Source organism: Chenopodium album, chromosome 4, assembly GCF_948465745.1.
Source record: "Chenopodium album chromosome 4, dcCheAlbu1.1, whole genome shotgun sequence".
NCBI classification, from domain to species: Eukaryota; Viridiplantae; Streptophyta; class Magnoliopsida; order Caryophyllales; family Amaranthaceae; genus Chenopodium; species Chenopodium album.
Window position 1 is genome coordinate 76,489,226 of NC_137837.1, and position 26,880 is coordinate 76,516,105.

At 35.1% G+C, this 26,880-nt stretch overlaps 3 protein-coding genes across 4 annotated transcripts; all 3 read left to right on the forward strand.

The window, feature by feature from the left end:
• The first annotated feature begins 1,780 nt into the window (after positions 1-1,780).
• Positions 1,781-7,727, forward strand: LOC145627335 (putative folate-biopterin transporter 4). Of its 2 annotated transcripts, XM_081679728.1 has the most exons (7): positions 1,781-2,113; positions 4,039-4,166; positions 4,865-5,086; positions 5,295-5,753; positions 6,219-6,416; positions 6,537-6,674; positions 7,205-7,727. In XM_081679728.1, exons 1-7 carry the CDS (start codon positions 2,033-2,035, stop codon positions 7,464-7,466), a joined length of 1,488 nt encoding a protein of 495 aa, XP_081535854.1. In that variant the 5' UTR covers positions 1,781-2,032; the 3' UTR covers positions 7,467-7,727. The 2 variants fall into 2 exon arrangements, with proteins under 2 accessions (XP_081535854.1, XP_081535855.1); XM_081679729.1 differs by lacking the exon at positions 4,039-4,166 and having other exon boundaries at positions 2,061-2,113.
• A 1,483-nt stretch (positions 7,728-9,210) lies between these two features.
• LOC145629376 (vacuolar protein sorting-associated protein 22 homolog 1-like) lies at positions 9,211-16,731 on the forward strand. The gene is made up of 7 exons (XM_081681971.1): positions 9,211-9,376; positions 9,480-9,590; positions 10,645-10,780; positions 10,994-11,148; positions 11,569-11,676; positions 15,978-16,067; positions 16,152-16,731. Exons 1-7 carry the CDS (start codon positions 9,326-9,328, stop codon positions 16,260-16,262), a joined length of 762 nt encoding a protein of 253 aa, XP_081538097.1. The 5' UTR covers positions 9,211-9,325; the 3' UTR covers positions 16,263-16,731.
• Positions 16,732-18,370: 1,639 nt separating this feature from the next.
• On the forward strand, positions 18,371-23,240 carry LOC145629375 (tobamovirus multiplication protein 1-like). Its single transcript, XM_081681970.1, has 11 exons — positions 18,371-18,682; positions 19,043-19,133; positions 19,234-19,286; positions 20,379-20,471; positions 20,851-20,922; positions 21,559-21,631; positions 21,744-21,789; positions 21,874-21,937; positions 22,296-22,349; positions 22,627-22,704; positions 22,792-23,240. The coding sequence occupies exons 1-11, from the start codon at positions 18,524-18,526 to the stop codon at positions 22,882-22,884; spliced, it is 876 nt and encodes a 291-aa protein (XP_081538096.1). The 5' UTR covers positions 18,371-18,523; the 3' UTR covers positions 22,885-23,240.
• Positions 23,241-26,880: the final 3,640 nt, after the last annotated feature.

Genomic DNA, 26,880 nt, shown 5'->3' on the forward strand with positions numbered 1-26,880 from the left:
CTCTTATAAAATATTCATTTCAGTTCAGTTTAGTTTAGTTCAGTTTAGTTTAGTTCAGTTCAACTCATTTCAGTTCAGTTCAACTGAATTCAGTCTATAAGAACAGACCCTAACCCTTTTTTCCCTCTTTCTTAGAAAACAAGATCAATGTCTTCAGATTCTGGAAATATAAACCCTTCTTTTCATTTCAATTTCTTCTATTTTCCTATAATTTAAAATCGAATAAAAATGGTCCACATACTTTTTTTACAACTACTTTATATTTTTAAACCTAGTTTCAGTTTGATAATGGCGAAAGGAAATCTTCTGCTTGGCTATTTTATTTTATTTTTTTCATTTTTCTAGGCAATTTTCAGTCTAAATGGTTGATCTTATTAAATGGTGGTGAATCTAATCTTTTGATTTTTTTTTAATTGAGAACCTTCATTGGAATTATTATTTTTAATTTATTGTTTTCTAATAAAATTTCACAAAAATAGAATAAGAAAAATAAGGACAAATCAGTAATTTAAATACTCTAAACCCTAAACACAACCCAAACCAACCCTAACCCTTAACCCTGAACCCTAAATCAAACCCAAACCAATCCTAACCCTTAACCCTAAACCCTAAGCCTTAACCATAAACCCTAAATCCAACCCAAACCTTAACCCTTAACCCTTAACTCTTAACCCTAACCCTCAACTCTAAACAAACCCTAACCCTTAAGACTTAACCCTCAGCCTTAAACCATAGACTTATATCCTTAACCATAACTCTAAACTCTAATCTAAGCCCTAACATCGTAAACCCTAAACTAGTAAAGTCCTACCTACTCCTAAATCTATTTCTTTTTACTTGCACCATTTCATATTTTATGTATGCCAATGCATTATTTCATCAATCTATTTCATATTTTATGTATGCCAATGCATTATTTCATCAATCTATTTCATATTTTATGTATGCCAATGCATTATTTCATCAATCTCACTTATAATTTAATAAGAAATAACTAATTTTTTATTTTTTATTTTTTTAAATTTCATGCTATAAATTAAAGTATAAACTAAGTAAATTGTGTAAAAGTAGTCAAATGCTTCAGACAAGATTCGATCACATATAAAATATTGCCCCTTTACATTTAACAACCAAGCTAATTTCCATTTAGGGCCTGTTCTCGTTGACTTAACTCAGCTGAACTGAACTGAATATTTTATAAGAAAAGGAAATTAGGAGCGGAGCTGAACTGAGCTGAACTGAACTGAACTGAATTTCAACGTAAGAGAATAGGCCCTTAATTTCACTCTAACAAAAGTCACAAAAGAAAATGTTGCTTAGATGTTGAGACCTAACTAATTTTTGGCTAGAGCAAACATGGGCCAAATAAATCATATTGCCTTAGGGGGAAAGGTGACTCCCCTTCACATATTCTCAAATATACATTGTTGGGGAAATAATTTAAGTGTCGAAGACTTAAACCTCACGAACCATTCTAATTCTAAGGGCTCGAAGTTGATTTTATTAGAGATCGTAATGACTCAAAGTCAACTTATACGTGTCTATTCCATCAAGATAGTAACCGAATCAAAGCAAGTAAACAATTATGATTTTTTTTTTGGGTGGAGTAACAAGTGTAAATAGTAAACATCCATAATTGAATGATCTACCCCTATTGTCAATAGGTTTGTTCTCAAGTTTTCACAAAGTTGGACGTAACAAATACTTCATTCAATAAACCAATGAAAGGGAGGGAACAACTAACAGGACCCAATGATTCTCCGCCACGTGCACCCCTCAATCCTTGCTGGAATTTTCTTACAACTCTTTTCCCTTTTTATTTATAAATAAAAACTAACTTCGCCCGTTATATTGCCAGAAAACAGTTCGCACCAGAAAAACTTCAAATGCTGATGAATTTGACGAGTTCATGAAATATTTTATACAAAAAATTCCCAGTAGTTATTATTGTTTAATTTTAATTTCTGGGGTTTATGCAGCTATTATTCAAAGGTCGAGACATTGATCATTTGGCGCAAAAATTAAATCGACGATGATAGAATGGTCGAAGCAGCTCAAATCCGCCTTTGGGGCTTCTTTCATATGGCTCATTTGTTTGATCTACTTTACCCAGGTTAATTTTTCTATGATTTTCAATTTTTTTTTTCTGGGTTGACGATATTTTGGGAAATTTGATTGTTATTTTTTTCTGGGTATGATGACATTTTAGTTTTATGAAATGGGGTGTGATTTTTTAAATTTAATTAATTTTAGATTTATCTGGGCTAAATTTGCGATTATGTGGTTCTGGGTTTGTGTTTTAGACCTAGGATTGATAATGTTCATGGTTATTGCTACTTAATTTTTTAAATTTGCCAGTTTATAGGAAAAGTCGTTGTGATTTAATGATTTTGGCCTGAAGTAGTAAGTAGTTGATGGAGTTATGAAGTGAGATACTTTTATTAAGATCATAGTAGATGGTTAATCTTCTATAGTTGGCCTATTTGAATTGGTTAGAGTTGGCAAATTCCAGTTGGATCAGCCAATCTTGAGATGGGGTAGAAGAATGTGTTTTTAATGATATGGAAAGTATTGGGGTTCAGGTCTTCAGGAGGTAGAGAAGTCCCTGGCTTTGATTCACACCCGGCCGCCTCATTAGGGTATTTTTATTTTTCTACAGAAATTACCTTGGTAGAAATTGTTGGTGGAACTTTTGAATTGATGGTAACGTTAAGAAAATTTTGTTTAGTTGCTTTCGGATGGGACCAAGACTAGTAGAGATGCTGATCTATAGGCTTATAGGACACATATGAAACATATTGAGTCTAATAGGAGAATGTGGTTGGCACATCAATTTAGCATGCTACAATGATAAGTTATTCCATAGCTTGTAGAGGATTGGATGTAATGTCCTCCCAAAGTTTGTTGCTGGGGTGGTAGATTGGTAGCTTACAATTTTCTGCTGAAAAAATCAGATCAGACATGTGGCGCTTCAAATTTATAGGTGAATTAAAGTTTGTGCTTGGCTTAGAGACATATTCATGCTTTGGAAGGGCGAGAAATCAGCTATGAATGCAGCACATTGGTGCAGGTAGCTCTGGTGTATGAAGTCTTGAAGCTTTTCATTGATTTGATTAACTTAAAGAGGTTATTTTATATGTTTATGAGTCTTCATAAGTCTCGGTGCATATCTATGTTTGTCTTTTGGAGTAAGTTGGGTATTGGGTTTTACAAACAAGAGAGATGTTTTCATTGGTGTGGGAGTGAAGTTGTTGAGGAAAAAGTAATCCTATGCCAGTGTAGACTGTAGAGAGTGATAGCAAAGTCTGATTAAGAAAAGCGAAAAATACTTAATTAGGGCCAACCCTTGTGTTTGCGAGCAGCTATTCTTATTAAGAAGGTTCCTTACCTGAATGTTAGGGCTGATTTATATTTGCAATCTTGGTCATATATTCAATGGTTATAATGTTGATTAGGCCTCATAATTCTATCTTCTTGACCTTTTTGTGAGGGGGTATAGGTGTCTCCCAGGATATGGCCTGCGAACAATTAACACTGATTGCTGATATCCGATATTTTATTTTGCAATACACTTATCTATAGATAATAGAATGTATATATCTTTGTAGGTTGTGGCTAATCTGGCTATTACTTCTCTCCTTAAGTGTAGTTAAGCTGCTTTAGCATTTTACTAAACTAAACTGATGGTTTCATCAGTGTTCTGGAGTATAGTTATCAAGCTTTTACCCTCTATCTGTCACTCTGTCTTCCACTTAGACACATGACACTATGACAGAATAGTGACCTATGTTCTGACAGGAATATTGTGTTTAAGGGTCAGAAATGGAGCAAACACTAATACCCTCTTCCCATTCGTCAGTTTTATGTGACCTTTTGTTTCCCCTTTTTCTATTTTTTGGGGGGGTGGGGGCCTAGGGGGGTTTGGGGGGGGGTGATGTGTTAGTGCTGTTGGGGCCTGGAATTTCTGCAGCAATGCTGCTGAATCTTCCTTATTGTTTTTAATGATTGGCTTTTGTCCTTGAAATTTGTCCAATGCAGGGTTTTAGATCCTTTGTGTGGACAGCAGTTTCTTACCATCTAAAGGACGATCTGAAGCTGTCTCCCGCAGCATCCCAGTTTGTAACCTCGGTAGCATTTTTTCCTTGGAGTATAAAACCATTATATGGGTATGATTTTATTATTACTTTTGAATAAGTATGCTACTCCTATAAAAACAGACGTACTTGTACCCGTATACTGCCAATTCTAGTTATTTTAGACAAGCTTAGTGTTCTTGGCATGTGCATATGCATACTAAGTCAAAGTATACACTTCATTTTTGCGTAGTGTGCCAATTGCCAAGGGATCCATTCGCACGAGGTAATCCTCAAGGGAATTGTCAATGCATAACCAACTTCCAAGGATTCAATTTTAAGAAATATTTTTTTTCCCCAAATAAACATCCATTTGTATGCTTCCGTATGTTGAACATATAGTTTGATCCATATGAAGATTTTATGATGTCTCTGAATATTTGTTGATAAAAAGGTGGTGTTTTCCTGGCATGCTCTTGATTATGCATGTAATCAAGATATTAAATTTTTCTATCAGTATTGTAATAATGTAGTTTAATCTTACCATGCAGATTTGTATTAACTACTAAGTAATGACTTTCCCTGTTGCTTCACATAATGACATTTGGGGAAGGGTACTGAAGCATCCTGTATATTTGCTAAAGTAATATTGTGGTATAATTTTACCATGTAGATTTGCATTAGCTATTAAGTAGTACCTTCCTTTGTTGCTTCACATAATGAGGGTAATAGAGCATTCTGTATATTTGTTCTTTCTGTTGCTGATGCTTGTGGTTTGCTCTTGTTTGCAGAATTATATCAGATTGTATACCCATAAGAGGGAGGAGAAGGACTCCATACTTATTTATTTCGACAGTGCTATCTCTAGTGCCATGGATTATGTTAGGCCTAAATGCATCACTGAGATCGTCCAAAGTGCCACTCATGTTTTTTTTAACAGCACAGAATATAGGCTCTGCCATGGCTGATGTTGTAGCTGATGCAATGATTGCAGAAGCTGTAAGGTTTGAGAGGTATGTATATTAATGTCAATCTTATTCTTTGCTCTAGTTGCATGAACTGATTCGAGATTTAGTATAAAATGAAGAGCTCTTGTAAACATCATAATATTTCTCTATTGCTTGCCAGCCTGCTTCTGCCAGATGCATATATGTAAATATTTTTATGTCTCACTTCATTTTATTTATTTATTTATCTATCTATTTATTTATTTATTGATAGGGCTGCATTTGCTGGAGATCTTCAGTCAATTTCTTGGATGTCCATGGCCTTGGGAGGAATCTTTGGGAGTTTATTGGGAGGATATGTACTGAGTAACTTGCAAATAGATGCCATATTTCTGCTGTTTGCCATTCTTCCAGCTTTACAGCTTGTGTCTTGTGGTTTGGTTGAGGAGAGTCCTGCAAATTCCAAAGATTTAAGTGAAGATTCAAATTCGACAAGCTTGCATATGAGTAATGGTGATGATAATGCAGCAAATGTGGACCGTCTAACTAATGGTTTCTCCAAAACTAGCACTTCAAGGAGAAAGAAGAGCCAAAAAAGCAGAAAGAAAGCAATTTCGTTCAATAACTCTCCAAAGCAAGTCAAGAATAAGTCATTAGCATTACAATGGTTTTACTCGTTGAAGACTGCCAGTTACAGTTTATTCAATGCTTTTAGGCAGCCTATCATATTGAGGTAAGAAAATTACTTGGAGTAATAATTTTACTCATCGGCACCAAAAAGCTAAACATTATGTTTTTGGGCCATTTTATTAGATAACCGTCAACAGGTAAATGACTTAGATTGTGTGACCTAAAAAGATATCTTGATTTTGGAATTTTAGTATGGTGACATGATATGGTCTGGACTGTGGACTCTGTTTTTTAAGACGATGTTGTATTGGCTGAAATCTTGGCTTGATTTGGTAAACTTGGTTGACATAAGTTTGGTCAATTTTTTGTAAGGTAAATGGTCCTTGCTTTCCTTGGCATCATTTCTTCCCAATTCACCATAATGTCTTGATAAGATCATGTTTAGAATGTTGGTTCATTCGTGCTCATGTCTCTTGTGAAGTGAATCATGTTAATAATTTTTTTTATTTTCCATTATGCATGATGGATGTGTTCAACCTCTAATCATTATTTTCAATTGGAAGGCTAGACCCATGGCTTGGTTTTTCTTGGCACACATTACCCTCCCCAACATTTCAACTGTGATGTTCTACTATCAGACTGAGTTGTTGAACTTGGATGCGTCCTTCCTGGGAAATGTACGAGTTGTGGGCTGGTTAGGCCTGATGCTTGGAACTTCCATTTACAATAAGTACTTGAAGAGAAAGAAGCTACAAAAAACTCTTATGTAAGTAGTTTGTGAATTTTATTGCATACATGCTTATTCTTGTTTATTGCACTCTTCCCTTTCTGTACACATACTGACTGTGTGTGATGTGTCTGATGCTCTGTCAAAAATGCTGTGCAGGTGGGCCCAGATTGCATTGTCTTTGCTAATTATCATAGACATGGTTTTAGTTTCTAGAGCAAATATTGCATTCGGGATTTCAGATAAAATGTTGGTCTTATGGGGGACTGCAGTTGCTGACGCAATCAACCAGTTCAAGTAAGCTTCTATTATTACTCGCATATCAGAACCTGCATCTGTCTTTGTTTTTTTTTTTTTTTTCTTTTTGTAGACAACATCTTGGGTGACTCATTCAGACATTTGTACATTATTTTTTGTATTTTCTGCTTCTCCACCTTATTTCCAATTGGGAGGGGAGAGACACAGAGACACAGTCACAAAACCAGTCGATTGTAGTTGCATGGGACACTGTTATTTTCTTATTTCACTTTGAAGTTTTTACTTTTGATTGTGGATTTTCTCCCATAGTTTTGCTGTCTGTTGCAGTCAGCCAGCCACATTTGATATCATTATATTCTGATTTCACTTCGAAAGAATGCTGTTATATATTCTCTGTTTCTTCTCTGATTTCATTTGTGAGGAAAACATTTCAGTTGAGATTGATGGAGTACTGGTTGTGTCAGGAATACTTGTGCTTGCTTGTTAATGTAGTGATTTCTTTTCCTTTTTTTTTTCTTTATTTAAATACTGTGATATTGACATGGTTTCATTTCTTGTTGTGAAACCAGGTTAATGCCATTTCTGATTTTATCAGGACAGCTGTGTCCTCCAGGCATTGAAGGGACCTTGTTTGCTCTATTCATGTCGATAAACAACTTTGGATCCACCGTGGGCTCATTTGTTGGTGCTTGGTTGGCATCGATTTTGAACATTTCTTCGGGTTCTTTTGACAACCTTCTTCTTGGAGTCGTCATTCAGTTCTTTTGTTCATTCATCCCCCTGGCATTTCTCTTTCTGATACCTAAGGATGCCACTGGCTTGTCCGCATAGATAGGTTAATTTAGAAACTTACTATTCAGTACAGACTATACAGTGAAGACACCCATCTTTGGTCTCTTAATTTCGTTCTCACTGCCTTTTGTTATCTCCCTTTTCACAGCTAGCACAGTATAGAAAGATCATTGATTAGATTGTTGAGAGATCACAATATACCATAGAAAATGTAGAGGTGTAGATTCATAGCTCTGGCTTAGAGCTAGATTTTTGTTCTTGGAAATTTTGTATAATGATTAGTTGTAAACTATGAGGCTACGAGAAGTTGTAGCATGACTGTTCTGCTTTCCACCGGAATTCAATTGATTGCCTTATCAGTGTTCATGGATGAGTATAAGGTTAATCAGATGTAGCTGTAGCTTCTTCATGCATAGTGTGATGCAGGTAATTGCTGCACCAAAGAAATTGATGCAGTAACAAAAATTCTTAGCTTTTTTCTTATGAATAAATTATTAAAGCATTTGTTTGCCAAGATAAATTTTAAACAAGAGAAATTGATTGTCACACATGTTCTTGTTCGAAAAATTGCTTGAAGGAAATTTAGTTGGAGTGGCTAGACCACAATAGTTTTAGCATGTACTCGTAATTTCCCAAGAACTTGTCTCATCTTTTCTTAAAATGAAATGCAAAGTCATACACTCATACCTATATACGGAGTAAAAGTTTATCAGTTTATGGGTGTCCAATACTCCTATTTATTAAAATGTTCGATTTACATACAAAGGGGGTTTTGGGGTGATAAAATTCATTTTCCCAAAATACCCCTTTCATCTTTTATAATTTTTTTTTTAAAAAAAAAAAAACTACCATAACTTCAAAAATATAACTACCATTTAAAAAAAAAACTACCACCCTTTAATTTATTTTATTTTTAATTTTTTTTTTTGAGGGAAATCATATTTTGCATGAACATTATAATGTACTCATATCTTACCTTTTAACCTCTATGTTTCATCAATTTATAAACCCACTAATATTTTTTTTATTAGAATAAGGTAGATGATATTTTAGGAAAAAAAAGAGAATCGAGCCATGCATATTAATTTCTTATGTTGCACACGCAATTTGCGTGTGTCTCACATCTTGTTACTATAAAAATAAAATGGTACAATTATTTTATTTTTATTTTTTTTGAAAAAACCCACAAAGGGGAACTTAGATTAATAAATCATTGTTTGCAACATCCAAAATGCGAGCCGAGAAATTATTATTCCACACTCGTTGATGAAATTCCCTAAGGTTGGAAATGAGTCAATTCATGTGTTATCATATTCCCGCTCCTTTATCCTTTTAACAAAAGACCAAACTACATAAAAAAAAATAGAACATAAATCTAAGATATCGTCAACAATAAGATGGAATGAGCTCGAGCCATTCAACCCTCACGCACTGATTCAATCACTCCCAAGCAATCACTTTCCAACAAAATGGTACAATTTTGATGTTGATTATTTTTTTTTTTAAGAAAAAAATGATGATAAAGTTAGAATCACATCAATTGAATACTAAAATATTATCCATTCAACCAATTGGTTGTTGGTGTAGTGGTGATTGAGTCTACACAGATCACTCGTGTTAGATCCCCGCAACGATAATTGGGAGTGGACTAGAACCTAATCACCCATAACTGACCCTCGAATCTATATTAATCCAAAGGGTGAAACACATGCCCTTACGAGTTTAGTCGGGAGTCAAAAATAAAAATTGATTTTGGCACGGGCTCGTGGACTCTTTCCCCAAGCTATTGATTCGTTGGCATCAAAATCAGACTGGTAAAACCGGTAAAACTGAACTCACACACACATTCTCTCTCCTCTTTCTCCAACGGTGTAAGAGTGTGAAATCTCGCCGGAAAAATGAGGCGGCGACCGGGAATCGGAGGTTTACAGTCATCTGCTGCTACTAGGGTTAGTCCTTCATCATCTTTGTCTTTCAATTTTCTTCGATTAATTTAAACAACACCCCCAAAAAAAAAAAAAAAAAAAAAATTGATTTTGGATAATATTGCAGAATCAATTTCGAGTAGTTGGAGAAAATATAGCCTCCATGAAAACCGATGTTATGAAGGAGCAATTGTCCACTTTTCGTTCTCAGCTCGAGGATTTCGCCCGCAAACATAAGGTTTTTGTTTTATAATTAGTTTTAGATATTTTTATTGATTGTTATTATGTAGCAACAATTTAGGGTATGATTTGAATTTCTTTGATGTTCTTGGTAATAATTTTAGAAATAATTTGTGGTAGGATTAAAATTACATTTTGTTTACCCCTATTCTTAATTTATGAGCTGTTGATTTTTATCTTATTTGTTTCTGAAATTAGATGGTATTAGTTGGGATTGTTACAGTAAAGTTATTGATGTTAAGGTGAGGTAACATTGAGTATAGATTTTGTAGTGATTGTTTATGTGAAGGTGAGTTATAAGATAAGCAGGGAAATAAGCTACCTGCAACTGACTTACTAGATTGTCTAGATACTGTATATAGCTTAAAAAGTTATTTGCTTGAAGTCCCGGACCCCATCCGAAAGATGCTAGAAAGAATTACTAGAGCTTTCTTTCATTGCAATGGGATTCCTGGTTAGAGGCATCTTTTTAGGGAAGAAAAGGGATATAGTTCTTGTTTTAGAAGCTTCCATTGATCTATTATCTCTTGAATTTAAGATTGATTTCTCGAGTCAGATGAAGTAATGTACTATGAAATGAAAATTTGACTGGATAGACTTATACTAGTTAGTGTACTGAATAGTGAGGCAGATAAGGTAAGCATTGGAGTATGTGATAATTCATTTTGCGTGTGCGTGTACTGAGAGAGGGGGGAGGGGTAATAACATAGTGATTTGTACTGAATAGTTAGACAGATAAGGTAAGCATTGGAGTATGTGATAATTCCTTTTGTGTGTGTGTGTGTGTATATTGAGGAGGTGTTGGGGGGGGGGGGGAGGTTTGAAGTAAGGGCACATTGGCCCCTTTCTTTATCATTCACTGCCATTGATTGACTAAGTAGACATTAGGATTACTGTTTACATGGTCTTGAACTTTAGGTAACCACAAAGTTTATGCTTGGGACCTTGAACTATTAAAACTTAAATGCAGAAGAATCCTTTTAAACTGTGCAAATTGGCATAAAGCAGAGATGTTAATGTAATTCTACTTTTAACTTTTCATTGATCTGCAGAATGATATACGGAAAAACCCGACGTTCAGAGCTCAATTTCATGAGATGTGCTCTAAAGTAGGGGTGGATCCTCTTGCCTCAAACAAGGGTTTTTGGGCAGAGCTTTTGGGAATTGGTGACTTTTATTATGAACTTGGTGAGTGTCATTCTGACTTAGCTCTTTTGTGTGATTCATTTGTTGACCATTCGATATAGTATATTTACTGTGGCTTTGCTAAATTTTACTACTACTATATGTTATGGTGCTTTGCCTGCTTTGGCATATGATGATATCTGCCTTTGCTTTTGGTGTGATGTATTTTTGTTCATGTCTAGTATTTTCTGATACATCTTCTTGTTGCCTAGAAAGGGGTGCAAATTGTTGAAATATGTTTGGCCACTAGATCCCTCAATGGAGGCTTGATAAACTTGCAGGAGTTATTAGACCTGCTACGTTTGAAGCGTAAAAATGCCCGTGAACCTGTATCAGAGGATGACTGTTTACGTGCTATATCTAAGCTGAAGGTATTGCAAGTTGCTTGTATTTCTAGAACTTATTTTTTTGGTCAAAACATGTAAAAAATCATATACATTTACTTATGATATTGTGCAGCAAGTGCACATGGCTGTCAATGTTAGCTTCAACGTTATTGTCTTTTTACTTGGATGCACTTGCTATGGAAAATATCCTTACTAATGCATCATGTATAGTTACTAAAGTGACTTTGATCAGAATTTCGTACTAATTCAAATAATTACTCTTATGACTGTAGCTTTGAAAGTTCCATACCATCCTAATGGGGCACTTTAATCAACTTAAATTATTTAAGCTCAAAACACCTAGTTGCAGCTACTGAGTGCACCATTGTGCTTTCAATTCGCACATTTATTAATCTTAATGTAGGGTGATTGCAATAGACTTACATTTGTCGTGCCCATTGTTAGGTTTTAGGTAGTGGGTTCGAGGTGATATCTGTTGGCAAGAAAAAGCTCATACGATCTGTTCCAACTGAGTTGAACAAGGATCACAATGAAATCTTGGAGCTTGCTCAGGTTGTTTATTGTCTTTATTTTCTTGAAAATTGCTTATTTTACACTTTGTGTGATTTCATTGTTTTGTCTACAATCCACACTTATTATTTTATAATAGTTTTTCGTTGATGTGATATTGTAAATTTGTAGTTTAGTGGATACTAATTTACAAAGCCTACCTGTCAGAGATTTGTTTGTAGGACTGTATACCTGCTTGAAATTTGGAAGTGTACTTTGACACAGCTAATTTGTTTCTTGTATATAATTTTTTTTTACATGCTGTAGTCTATAATGCTAGTGGATAACTCTGAGACTGGGTACGCATTGATGGTTATCACTTATCAGACTCTAACTTTATCTTCCCTTGGGACCTGCTTTAGAAATTGTGTTATCTCCAACTGATAAATATATTGCAAAGCCTGGAGTGAACAGTAGGAGATTGACATATCAGAACAGACTGATTCTGTAATCATATACTTCGTATAACGTAGGCAAAAAGTGTGAGCACTCCCTTGTTAGAGGATATAAATCAGGGCTTTTAGATTTTGAATCCTTGGATTCTTTTTTCCTAAGCAATAATGGAGACAGAGACCCAAGGGAGGGTCTCTTCCACAAGAGCCCAGATTGATCTGCTACAAACCTCTGCCTGATTTTTGTATCGTCTCTCAGAGTGTTGGGGACCATGAAAAGGAAGGAAAGGTGGCGGTGTCGATTTGAAGAGTCTTAGCATTGTTAAATTTTTTTGTGAGGAAAGGGAATGGAAGAGAGATAAAACTTAAAAGATCCAATCGGGAGATTCCTAGCATTCTATGTGATCGTAAAATGACAAGATGGAATCATGGAATATCTCTTAATTTTGTTGCCAACACAGTCCAAAATAGCTATTTAGTGCATTTCAAGAATCTTTGACATTTTTTACCCAATGATATCTCGTGGCTCCTGCCATTTCTAGCTCTGTATGGGTAGATAATAGATATGAAAACTTTTATGCCTCATACTCTAATGAGCACTATGAAATTATCCTAGCTATGCCCAATGTGGTTTTGATAATAATCAATTTTGTCTGGGATATAAGGTGCTTATTTACAGACTGGCTTTCTTCCGTGAATTTTGAGTATAAAAACATGGTTTTTATTATGATATATGAATAGCACCTTGGAATGTATACTTTTGCTGATTGTAGTCTGTCTGGGTTTTTTTTTTTTTTTTTTTTTTTTTTTGACTTCTGATTATTCTGAGCCTTCTACTGAAGAAACAACATAAGACTAGATTGCAAGAGATAGAGAGGAAGGGAAGGGGAGGATGTAAAACTATTGATAGGGTGTATCATTTATGGACAGATAGGCTAGTTAATTCACTGTATTTAAATTTATTGTGCTCAGTTCTTTGAAGCGGAAAATGGTACTCATCAGATGCATTATTAGAGCTCGAATGAGGAAAGTTTTGAAGAAAGTCCAGAAAAAAAAACAAAACAAAACAAAAAAACAAAAAATCCTTATTCAGTTCATTACATTTCAAATTCAATAGGAAGAGACTTTCTATGGACAAACATGAACGGATGAACCAACTCATTAGGAAAAAAAAATATCTTTTTTTTGGGAAGTAATAAAGGATTGTGGAATAAAAGCTCCCCATTAATTTGTTAATTTGTTTACTGATGGCTTATAAAGCTAAGATGTTGGTGACTGCAAACTAATTAAGAACTAATGATTATAGTTGATTTGGAACTTTTAAGGTAACTTCCCTTCCTAACCCATCTACTGGAGGAAGTGTTTCTAGATTTGTTGAATTTTGTTATATAGGACTGCTTTACCACTGATATATCTATTATTCTATTTTTTTTGCTTAGATTTTTCATTAGTGTAATAAATTAGGAAAAGGAATTAGTGTTGACCTTGGTAATTTTGCTTTAGGCAGTGTCCTACCCTTGATTGTAGCAATTTCATTATTAATTGCTTCTCCACATTGTTTTGAAGTCCAAATTACTCCCATGTGATTTTTACTAGTAATGATCAGCATGCACTCTTTCAAAGCTTGGTTGATAGGTTTAGATTAGGTTTGTATCTTGAGACTTAAAAGTTTCTCTTTATCAGTCTCCCATATATTTGGCTAACTTGATTTGGTTTTATCTACCTGTATGAATTTAGTCCTCACTTCTACCATAAACTTGAGCCCTATCATCTTTTAGGGAAACCTGACTAAGAAGTACTTACATCCTCATGCCATTCTTGTTGCATCTTTCCTTGATAATGGATATGCATTATGACCTCAATGATATAATTCCTTTTCCCTCTTGGACTGTTGATTGATAATGAGCTCTATAACATAATAATCAAGGGTGCAAATGTCTATTGTGGATACATGTCATACATCTGGTGATGATTGACCATAGAATGAATTATGGTTGACTGTATAAGTTCATACTGTTTCTTTTTCAATATATTCTGAAGCTGTAGCTGTAGAGCTGTACTTTTGAGTATTTGCCAAACAAACTTCCAGTTGAGAACCTGGATCTTAAGTTGTTAGAATGCATCTTTAACTTTATATGGCTCTTTTTAGTGTTGCTGTAATGCTTTATTGGAAAGGAGGATGTATCTTTCAGGATTCATAATCTCAATTGTGTGAAATCCTTGTATCCTTTCTATCTGGCCATATTATGTTAGAAGAAAATAAGCCTGACCATGTCATTAACATTTCAACGGAGAGATACTCTCTTTATTTATGCTCTAATTTCTGCCCTCAAGTTCAATGGGGCTCGATGGGTTGGCTTTTGATGTGATTTGCAAACATAGTATACACAGTAGAGCTGTTTACTTATTAAGATAAAAGGGGTAGGTTTTTTAGGATACTAACATAAACATACTCTTTTATATTTGAACCTGATAGAGCTTCTAATAAACTCGTTAGTGATCTCAATGTAATATTTTTATTGCTTGCACCTTTTCTTGTATAACTTGAAAATTATGCTATCTAAAGTGTTTATTCAAAGGTCACTAATTAACTTTTTGCTAGTTAAATGCAACTTCTATGAAAATAAAGGACTCTTTATGTTGTTGTTCCTATTTATTGATTCACGCACTTATTGTGTTTGTTTAGTGTTGGATAATTCGTCTCCCAACAATGTTCTTTCTGGAAAAGTAATATCTGACTCAGGCAAGAGACCGACAGACCAAGCTAACTCTTTTTCCTTGTGTCTCTTAAGAATTACTTAAAGAAGAAATTACATGGCATGTGTTGTGTAGTTTCTCACCTTGTCTTGCCTGGTTCCTGGGGCAGGCCTGTCTGAGTCACAAATCCTATTTGGTCCATTAGATGATATTGCTGGATTGTGGGTAGAGGGTAGACAAGTTTTGGGTCCAGGCATTCAAGTTAAAGCAGGACTGGTTCCTGGCCGAGTGGCCGGTTCATCTTGTCTAAGCTGATCTGACCCGTTTGAATTTTGATCTCTAATGTTATATTGGTTCCGGAGATGTTTGTGTTGTATATATGCAGTGTGCCCTCTAAAACAGGTGCTTACAACTTCTGTTATCTTACCGCTAAAGTGCTAATAGCTTCTGCATTGGATTTGCTGGTAGAGCCCTCTTAGTTGCTTCTTCCCTTATGAAATCATCGACTTTATATTATAAAGCAGATTATGCTGCAGTAATTGTCATATAAGGAGACAATATTTTATGTATTATTTATTTTCTTTTATCCTAGCCTCCTCTATTTTCTGGTATACAGGGTTCAATCCATCCCTGTCATCAATCAGTTTGGGGAATCTTGTGCTTTTTACTGGTCCTTATTTGGCCTCTGTCCATACTTCCTTGTATTCTTATGATGGATAGATCTAGCATCATTAATATTCTAGTTTGAAGAGGTCTAACAGGTCCGTAAATTAACTTGAGGTGAAATTATTATATCCTGTTATCATCCTATTTCATGGCTGTGGAGGTTTGTGTTAGCTTTTCTTTTAATACTCGCATGTAGTTTTCTAGGTTATGTATAAATTCTTTAACTGTTCTGAACTTTTGTATGCTTATTCTTCCTAGTTTGGAGTTGGAAGCTATGTGCTCTTGATGAATAGTGGCATCTTCATATGCCTATAAGAATAAAAGGGCAGTGGATAGATAAAGTATATGAATGGTGGTCTGTTAAATTCAGATAGCTGATGCAAGTCTTACAATCATGTAAAGTTGTCAAACTGAGATGGCTGTGCGCTTCATCTTATCTGAAAACCAGTGCTCATATGAACTTGCTCTATATCACTGACCATTTTTTATTTTTGGGTCTTGTCTAAATGACTGATTTTATTTTCAATTTGTATTGTATATCACTTTCAGGCGCAAGGCTATGTGACTGTAGAAGAGGTAGAAAGACGACTTTCTTGGTCAGCAGGGCGTGCAATTGATGCTCTTGATACATTGTTAGAGGCGAGTCTTTATTCTATGCCTTCTGATCTCAGTTTTGTTAAAAACTTTCAGCTGGTGCTTAGGGAATTGTGTTTATGATTGCAGGAAGGTCTTGCAATGATTGATGACGGCCACAAAGATGGCAAACGCCGATACTGGTTTCTTTGTGTGTCTTCCATCTCCGCTGTTGTGGAAGCTGATACTATCGCAATGTGATCCTCTCAAGGCATGTTATATAATCTTAAGGGGAACACAACATGGATAATAGCCTAACAATACATGACTGGGGCAGCCTTCCACTTATCGGACCCAAACTCTATAAAATTTGTGGTTGCTCAACTCTGAAGTAAATTTCGTGGTCTCCATTTATTACTCAAGAAATGTGGTCTGTTGCTGATGTTACGGCTGCTGACATTATAGATAACCAGTCCTAAAGCCATCGTAACACCTTGTTCACCTTCTTTCAACAATGTAGCAACCGGAATTTGTATTGCTTTCTAGGCTTCCAATTACGCTACATAAATCTGTGAAAGTCGTAACATTACCCTACTCCAAAATTACTACTTCTTTCTCACAAGACCTTGTCTTTTCTTCCATTGTTTATGGCCTTGTGCATTAAATTTTTCACAATTTAGACGATAATGGTTTATATATACAGAAATAAATAAACAACAAATTAAAACTACTTAATTGTATGAAAGTCTTATCTGCAAATCTGCATTTAGTTGATTCGAACATACAATACTAGTGTATTGTATTGGCCTGGGCCATCCAATCAGTCTAACAAAAATTTAAAGCCCTAAATCAAGGGGACCAAGCAAATTAATTTCCTTTAGTTAAATATTCGTTCCAAAGCCCTACAAACTTAAATAGTTTCCATCAGATTATTAGTCACATTTGCCCTTTTGAACTCGAAATCCAATGCTTAGTAACTACATACATGTTAAGTATTTGTCGTACATTTGCTACATGTGGTTTTTTTATTTATTTATTTATTTATTTTTTCATATGGTGTAAAAAAGCCCTAATGAAGGCAGCGTATGCCTGTACATATTGTAAAATCCTTTTGGGTTAATAGCTCAATTTAGTAGAGCCCTTTTGGCCTTTTGGGTAGGAAATCTGTCTTGCATCAAAGTAGACCCTTGAGGGTTTGGGCGAACAATATCTACTACTAGTAGGCTTAAAGTCACAATCATTGTTGACTAACTGCAACCACAAACACAGCTAAAAATTGGGGCAAAATTATGGAAACTGCAGCCATCATCAACTTCCAAGCTCTTTTGAAGCCTAGCATGATTGTTGCTAGAGAAGAGTTTTGAGGGACAGAGGAATATCCTTGAGGAGAGAGAAAGTTGTTAGTATTAGTGGAAATGGTAATTTATAACTCTATTATCCTCCTTTTGTTTATACCAGGGTCCACTTTATATGAGAGCTTTTTGGATTAAATGGTGCAAACAATAAGGGACACATAGAGTAGATATGAAAGAACAAAAGAATGAGTGACATTGAGAAAGAAGCGAGAAAAATAAAGCCATAAAATACTGGTGTTGTTTGGTTGCACATAAACATGGAGGAATTGAAAAATTCCATGAATTTAGAAAATAAAGGACTTGTTTAGTGAGATTGTGAAAAGTGTAGAATCATGGAAATTTCCAATTTCCACAAAACATGGGAATTTATTACTCTTCGTAACTCAAAACTCTCATGGTTTGTAAACACCCATATACAAGCACACAAGTTTAGTTAATTCTTAGGAAATTTGATGTGTGATTTTAATTTCCATGAAATATAAATGCCCATAGGAAATTAATTCAATTGTCAGCCAAACAATACCTAAATTGCAGCTTATTTTAGTTGGACCAGCTATGAGCTTCAGCAAAGAATTTATGTGGTCTACAAATTCAGAACAAAAAAAAAAAAAAAAAAAAAAAAAAACAAACAAACGGGGTTCAATCCTAGAAAAATAAAATAAAGCATTAAATAATACTTTCTCTGTTTTTTTTACTTGACCTGTTTTTTTTATCACGATTGTCAATGCAAAACTTTAATGATCAATAAATTTAATTCTCCATAATTAAAGATAGTATTAATTGAGACGAATTCAAAAAGATATCATATAAATTTGTTTTTTTTACATATTATACACAAAAAAATAGTAAATAGTTTAAAAATCAAAATCGATAAGTAAAAAAGAACGGAGGAAGTAATTATAATCGGCTTAAAATTTTAAACCAAGTAAAACTCCTCCATAGTTCAAACTCCATACTTAATTCCCCTAAATAACCCGTGAGGAGTACGTATATTGATCTCCCCCTAATAATTCAAATTTCTCTATCTTTCTATCTCGGCAACGTGGGAACTACCCATTGGCATTGGTAGGACCTTTTCTTTCTCTCTCTCTCTTTGTCTGTCTTCCAGAATCATCATCATCTTCTACTGCTCTTTCTTGTTGTTGTTTGCTGTTTCTTGGTGTAAAAATGGCGACTTTGGCGCTGAACTTTTTAGCGTCACCTGGATTCACACGCCCCTTGTTCGTGTTGAATTGGTGGGACGAGATCAACGAGTCAACTCAGTGGCAAGATGCCATCTTTTTCACCCTTTGTGCTATCTATGCCATCGTTTCTGCTGTTGCTCTTGTAATCTTTCTTTCCTCTTGTTCAATTTTCTGCCAATTTTATTTATTTTAGTTGTTCAAGTTTACTTCTTTTACTTTTAATTACTGGGTCTTGCATAAATTTGAATTTTATTAGCTAAAGCTCAATCCTTTGACTTTCTTTGAGTTTTGGGTATCTGGGTTTTTGTTGATTAACTTGCTCAGATGATTGTAATTATGAAATTGAGCTCAAATTAGGTGTAGTCAGAGTTTAATTTGACTTTAATTAGCTAATTAAAATGCTTTGACTTTGATCAAATTCGGTTTGGTTGGGAATTTGTTGATTAAATTGATATTAATATTGAAAATTTATTTGGGTTTGGTTGAATTTTATGATGAGCAGATTCAACTTATAAGGATTGAAATGAGAGTGCCTGAATATGGTTGGACAACGCAGAAGGTTTTCCATTTGATGAATTTTATTGTCAATGGAGGTGATTGAAAATTGACTCTTTAGCTTGCTTATATTATTTCTTGCCTTTTATAGTTTTATGTAATTACTTGGTGTTAAGATTGGTACCTTGTTTGTTGCAGTGCGCGCTGTGATTTTCGGGTTTCACATGTTTGTATTTACTTTGAAGCCCAAGGTGAGCAAACCTTTTTGTTACTCTTACTTCATGAAGTTATATTTGAGTCTTTTTGATTAGATCCTATATATTAAGAGTCAAAAGCAACATGGTAAAACAATGTTGCCAAGTGAAATTCTCAGAGATTAATTTTGTAATGTGTACATCAGAATGCTTAATGGAGTTTCCATCCAAGAGAAGTTTCGTACTTCGAGTATTATACTATTATGTAGCTGTATGTGTGTGATATTGATGATTTAGTAACCTTTGAAGCTTACACCAGCGACAGTTTTGACCATGATGTTGTTTTGCCTTTGTTAAAAGAGTATAACAAAAATACAAACATTGTCATCGTTTAGTGCACATCACAAGGATAATATTACATACACTAAATAGCCCTAAAGATGGAGTGTTTGTGTTTTTGGAAGTTTAAGCTGTTACTTTCTGTTATTTAGACCCGGAGAATCGATAGGCTTAATGTAATGGACTAGACTAATTTAACAGATTATTACTCTCAATATAGAAGGAGGACTGATTGTTCATTAATAATTAAGATAACAAGTTAGCAACTTGGCAACTCGAGGCTGCCAATCTCAGTTTCCTCACAAATTTCTGGATGCCTTCCTAGTTACACATACCATGCTACTTATACTAAGAATACTAATGGTCAAAGCCTCAAAGGTGACCTTAATTCTTAACATGTGACTACTTAACATAAATAGGAAGACCATAGAAAAACATATTAGAAGTGAGTTGCTTTCTTTCCTTCTTCTTTTCTTAATTAAACTTGTCCTCTTGCTCATCGGAGTTTTGATGCGTTGGAAACCACTCCTGCTGCTGGTTGACCTTCCTAGAGCCCCTATTGCTTGACTTTCCTTCTGGTGTAGACCCTCATGGGCTGTGGCTGACCCGAGTCCATCACGCTTAAGCATATTCCCAAGAAAAAGCAGTGCTTCGATTTATCACAAACGACATTGTGTGTGGAAAGTCATTATGTTTGGTCATTATATTCATTCTTTTACATTGTGATGACGTGATGTTGATTTATTACTTTTTAAGATATAAATGTGTGATGTTGCTCATGGTAATGGTCTTATGTTATGCTTTACACAGGTCTTAACATCAGTGTTATTGGACTTCCCCGGGCTGTTATTCTTTACGACATACACACTTTTGGTTCTTTTCTGGGCTGAGATATATTATCAGGCAAGTGTGGAGGTGTTCTTGATCTATTTTTCTGTACCATTCTGATGCATTTTCATGTTAAAAAAACCTATTCATGCAATGAGATATATATGGTGTATATTTGGCTTGCTTTGTTATCTGCTTGTGTAGGATATCAGCACTACTGAAATGATTATTGTGAGCACGAAACAACTGAGTTGCATCACTGAACCTTACTTTTTCGATGCAACTTTTATTGTTTCACATGATTTCAGTGTCCACTTTGACTGATATTTTTGCGTTATCTGTTATCTTGCTCATGCAATTCTTTGAGGGGTAGTTGTTCTAATAACTTAATGTACTCTTCAATCATGATGCTTATGCATGTTTTCCTGATTTTGAAATTTTGTTTCTTTAACAGGCTAAAAGTCTTTCAACAAACAAGCTCAGGGCCTGGTATATTGCAGTTAATTGTATAGTCTATGTTATACAGGTCAGTCTTCTTTATCCTCTTGGGAGATCTTGTGAGAGCGGGTTAAAGCACCTTGGGAGAGGGGAGGTCAGTCCTGGTATAGTGCATGTTTTCTATAAGCAGAACAAAAAAGGGATATGGGAAAGTAACAGGATTTATGAACTACAAAGGATGCACTTATACTCCTGTTGTTACCTCAGATAGAAAAGGCCAATGTTATCTACTTTATGTCCTAGTAATTCCCTTTCCTTGCCCTCAACAAGCCTCATGAAAGGTACAAGGACAAGGATTATAGGAGACTTTTGATGATCCTAACCCTGTATGGACTTCATATATGTTTTCACTTGTTTGGTTATGGACACTGCTTACTCATTTGAATAATAAGCATAATTCTCCTTTATTACATTTTTGTATAAGTTGGAACTATTTAATAAGATCAAACATTTTGGCAAGTTATGGGTTTGGAAATGATAAGTGATATAATGATCTTAAGGCGGGAGGGATTAGCACTGAGGCAGGTGCTCTTATGTATGTTGAATAATCTTGGAGGAGCAGGGAAAATAGTGTGATCATGATGATCAGTATTTGCATTGTTTTACATATACCTTATACAGTCTTATTAATTCTGCAATGCACTAAGTGAATCTGGCATGACAGGCTTTAATCTGGATATACATATGGATACATGATAGCAGTTTTTCTGAAACCATTGGACAAATATTTATCGCAGGTTTGTTGTGCAGTTTAATGTTTTACAGAACTTAGCTTTCTGTACTTAGCTTTCTGTTTATCTTATCCATGGTGGATTGTTAATTCATCATAACGCTATTTTTTCTTTGCAGTGGTGTCCTTTATAGCAGCACTTGGTTTCCTGTTGTACGGGGGAAGGTAGACATTAATCTTCATTAATTTTTGTGCATAAGCATAATTTAAAATCTAGAGAAGTATAATTCTTGTTGCTTGGTTTCATAGGTTATTTAACATGTTGCGGCGCTTCCCAATTGAATCAAAGGGGCGAAGAAAGAAACTTCATGAGGTTTTTTTTCCTATCCCTATGACAACATATTTCACAAGACAATAGATCATTACCATTTAGATTAATTAAAAAAACATCTTTCTGCTGTGTTTTATATATCTATTTTGAAGTGTCAATTAAACAATCATTATAAACTTTCGAAAACTAAAGCACAACTTTATTACCCAAACTGAATGATAGTTGAAATTCGAGAATTGGTGTTTGAGGGTGTAGAACTGTAGATATGCCACGAGGAAATATTGCTTGTTCAGTTCGTGTTGTATAGTGTGTCTGTGAACGTTCAAGATGTATCAGTATTAATTTAGGGAATAGATGATCAAGTTAGTGCCAACATTCTAACTAAAACATATTATTGCAGGTTGGATCAGTTACAGCAATATGTTTCACCTGCTTTCTCATTCGCTGTGTTATGGTAAGCCTGGATCTCGGCCATCTGAATCATATGGGCACATTTAGCCTTTCTGTTGTTTCTGATGTTTTGGTTTAATTATTGATGAGATCATATAATTGATGCCATGTCCCTATCTTCTGTTTTTGCCTTTCATCTGTTTCTTCTCTGTATACTCATGATCTAATGCGTTGAACCTGTCACGAGTATTCAGAATTACGTTCCTTGGTGTCTGTCTTTACTTGCCACATGCTTTATCTGCTTGACGATGTTCTCATTGCATAAAAAAATATGGTTACAGGTTGTAATATCTGCCTTTGATTCTGACGCATCACTTGAAGTCTTGGATCATCCAATTTTGGATCTCATATACTACACGGTATATTTTATTTATCTTTTTTTGAACATATCTACATCTATGATCTGAACACAACATATTTATTTCTTACTTATATTGGAATATTAGGTTGTTGAGATACTACCTTCCGCACTTGTCCTCTATATTCTGCGAAAGCTTCCTCAAACAAGAGCATCTGGTCAATACCACCAAATCCAGTGAGCTTAAATTATTGCCATCTTCTGCGATTCATTGGCCTAGGATTGAGCTGAATTTTGGATCAGAGTATCATCCGAATCCCCAATGTACTGTCTGCGCTGCCAGACAAGTAGTATCTCCTAGTACTCGCCCCATCTGTGTGCATGCATCTTGTTTGCAGTTTTTTGTGCCATATTGGTTAGAACTAGTTCAGGTGACTACCTGGGGCATGGTGTTACTTCATTTATCTGTACTAAATTACTAATAGATCTTAAAAAGGTCCCAAATTGTATAAAGTTCCATTATTCAATTTTGATACGGAAACTGTAGTCTTGTACTGTGCGTTCCTCCGTCGAAATAATCAACTTATATTTCAGCTACCTCAAATGCCAACTCCTACTTCTCTTTATACTTGGTTCTGATTTCGGCGTCTTCCATTGAGTTGCATCTTCGGTGTTTCTATACCATCTAAAATAATGAGTGCTAAAGAAATCTTACTAAGATTGTTCTCACATGAGAGTAGAATTTAAGGCTTCTAAGACGAGCATTGACATGAAAAATATCTTACAAATTACATGAAAATCCATCAATAACATTATAATTTTAGCAATTTGGCTGGATTATCAGGCCATGATTATCATTAATACTCGTATCGTGTACTTGTATTAGATTAACATGTGTATAAACCTATAAGTTTATGCTTCTAACTCTTAAAATTATCAGGAGAGTTAGAAAAGTCTCCATCTTTGATCACGAGAGTTTAGCTGTAATTTCAGACCTTAGAAAGAATTATGTTTTGCTTGTATGGAGTTGTGTCATTGGACTTAACAACTGTGGCTATTGGGCAGTCCAGGCACAGTTGTAGTGTGGACTAACAATGAGTCGTAACCAGCCCACTTAATCCACACCCATGCAGTTGTTGAAGGCTGATCTCGAGACCAGGTACATATAGGATTCCTCGTTCAAAAATGAACATTTATTATAACAAAAATTAATATTTTCTAGCTGAACATATTTTACAATAATTTTGTATTTCTTAATAATTAAATGTTCATTTTCATGCAATATAATGTTTTGTATAAAATAAACATTGACTTTGTTAGGAGCAGGATCGGCCAAGAAAGCTTCGGTGACACCAAAAGAGGGTCTAATATAGGTGCCGGATCCACATGACCCCACCACGTTGACGATGATGACCACCGAGCACCACCCATCAATGACGGAGTTCTGGAGGTGACTACTCGTGATATGGCGGAGGATGTGGCTCGTAGTGTTGCCGCCATTTTAGGATGAATTTGAAGGTTTGGAGAGAGGAAATGGTGGTAGATTTGGAGGAAGAAGATGACAAAATTTTGGTGGGGTTTTTTCAGATTTAATTTAATAGATTATATGGGTGTTGTTGGGCTTATTGTGTTGGAAAAGTGGGAATATTTTAAGATATTGAGTGACAGAGCTTACCAGACAAAGTCACTATAATTATGAAAATATATTGTTAATATTGTGAGCATTAACATTATAAGAATGAACATCGGTATGAAAATGAACATTTAATTTTGTAAGAATAAATATCTTATAGTAAGAAAATGTTCATATTTTATTTTAAATCTTTATTTTCAAAATGAGGGACCTACAAAAATTGGTTGGGCTCGAGAAAAGCTAAAATTTTGGCACACCCATGGGCTAGACTACAAATGGTGAATTGGACTTGAGAATATCGCAAAGTTCACACTTAACTTGATAAAATAAAAAAGTAATACCTCTACTTAACAATAGATACAGTCCATATAGGCATACAATGTTTTGAATTTCTTTTTAACACAGTACTCTGACCTTTATTTTTTGTATACATTAATAAATTAAAGCAAAATTTTACAATTTTATTTTGAAAATAAACGTTGAGATTAATCCAACAATAGTATACATATAAATATTTAATTTTTATACATGTGTAAAAAAGTGGTGTTAAAGTGCACATAGTCAAAATGTTGCATCTTTGTGAAACAGATGTATTATATGATTTTAAGAGACGGTGTTAATTGAAGGGTGGTCTACTCCATAATTTTTGAGTGATGGAGGAGTGTACTTCAAGATGATGTACGAAATTAAGTACTTTGGAGATATTTAAAATTGATAAACAATATTGGATAAATTAGGGATATGATGTTAGTGGGGCAAGTCAAATAGGAGACCTGCTCATCTAATGGGGCGAGGATAAGTCCCGATCTAATTTGGCAGGTGGTGGAGCGAGGATAGGGATAAAAACCATATCTTTCATGGGTGATGGGGTAGGGTGAATTTTTAGTTAGGTTGTAAACGACCCGCACATCCCCGTCTCACTCCACTCGCCCCACTTTGTACCCGTCCCATACCCGCATCCATACATTTAAAGTAAATATATATATATATATATATATATATATATATATATATATATATATATATATATATATATATATATATATATATATATATATATATATATTGTCGTATTATAAAGAAAAAAAATTGTGGAACATTAACTTATGTGATTTTTTCAATCGTAATTTATATAATGTAGTTTTGTTGTATTTTGGAGCGATAATTTCGTGGGTACGAATATTCAAGTGGGAGTGGGATGGGGATGAGAAGGTCAAAACATCTGCTTCACTCTGCCCCATTGACATCCCCTTATTGGATTAATAAATACAAGATAAACAAACAATATAATAAAGCATTGATAAGTTTTAGTTAAACAGAAAATTAAATTAGAATTTCGAAATTTGTTTTTATTGCTCAAACAACAACAAACAGGAAAGTATTAAAATGCCCTTATCTCAACCATTAGTTAACACTCAATCACTTTGGTGTAAATCTGAAAGATTTGGCGGCGTGCCAGGAGAAGGTCCAGAGTGAGATGGTTTTACACTGGTAGTTACAGTAAAATCTGAAAGACTTGGTGGCGTGCCAGGAGATGGTCCAGAGTGAGATGGCTTTACATTGGTAGTTGCTGTAAAATCTGAAAGACTCGGTGGTGTGCCAGGTGATGGTCCAGAATGAGATGGTTTTACATCAACATTAGATGTAAAATCTGAAAGACTCGGTGGCGTTCCCGGAGATGGTCCAGAGTGAGATGGCTTTGCATCGGTAGTTGATGTAAAATCTGTAAGACTCGGTGGCGTGCCAGGTGATGATCCAGAGTGAGATGGTTTTACAACAACAGTAGATGTGAAATCTGAAAGACTCGGTGGAGTTCCCTGAGATGGTCCAGAGTGAGATGGCTTTATGTCACTGGTTTGTGTAAAATCTGAAAGACTTGGTGGTGTTCCTGGAGATGGTCCAGAGTGAGATGGCTTTACATCAGTAGTTGGTGTAAAATCTAAAAGACTCGGTGGTGTGCCTGGAGATGGTCCAGAGTGAGATGGCTTTACAACGGTAGTTAGTTTAAAATCGAAAATACCCGGTGGTGTGCCGGGAGATGGTCCAGAGTGAGATGGCTTTATATCTGTAGTTTGTGTAAAATCTGAAAGACTTGGTGGCGTTCCGGGAGATGGTCCGGAGTGAGATGGCTTTACATCGGTAGTTGCTATAAAATCTGAAAGACTCGGAGGTTTGCCGGGAGATGGTCCGGAGTGAGATGGCTTTACATCGGTAGTTGCTGTAAAATCTGAAAGACTCGGTGGTGTGCCGGGAGATGGTCCGGAGTGAGATGGCTTTACATCGAAAGTTGCTGTAAAATCTGAAAGACTCGGTGGTGTGCCAGGAGATGGTCCAGAGTGAGATGGCTTTACATCAGTAGTTGATGTAAAATCTGAAAGACTCGGTGGTGTGCCAGGAGATGGTCCAGAGTGAGATGGCTTTACATCGCTTGGTGTAAAATCATAAAGACTCGGTGGTGTGCCAGGAGATGGTCCAGAGTGAGATGGCTTTACACTAAACTCACGAGCCGATGTTGTTCCTTTATTTATAAAAAAATACAATAATAAAAGAGGTCAAATAATATAGATTTTTGATTAGCAGTTAATTAAGAATTAACGAGTCTTA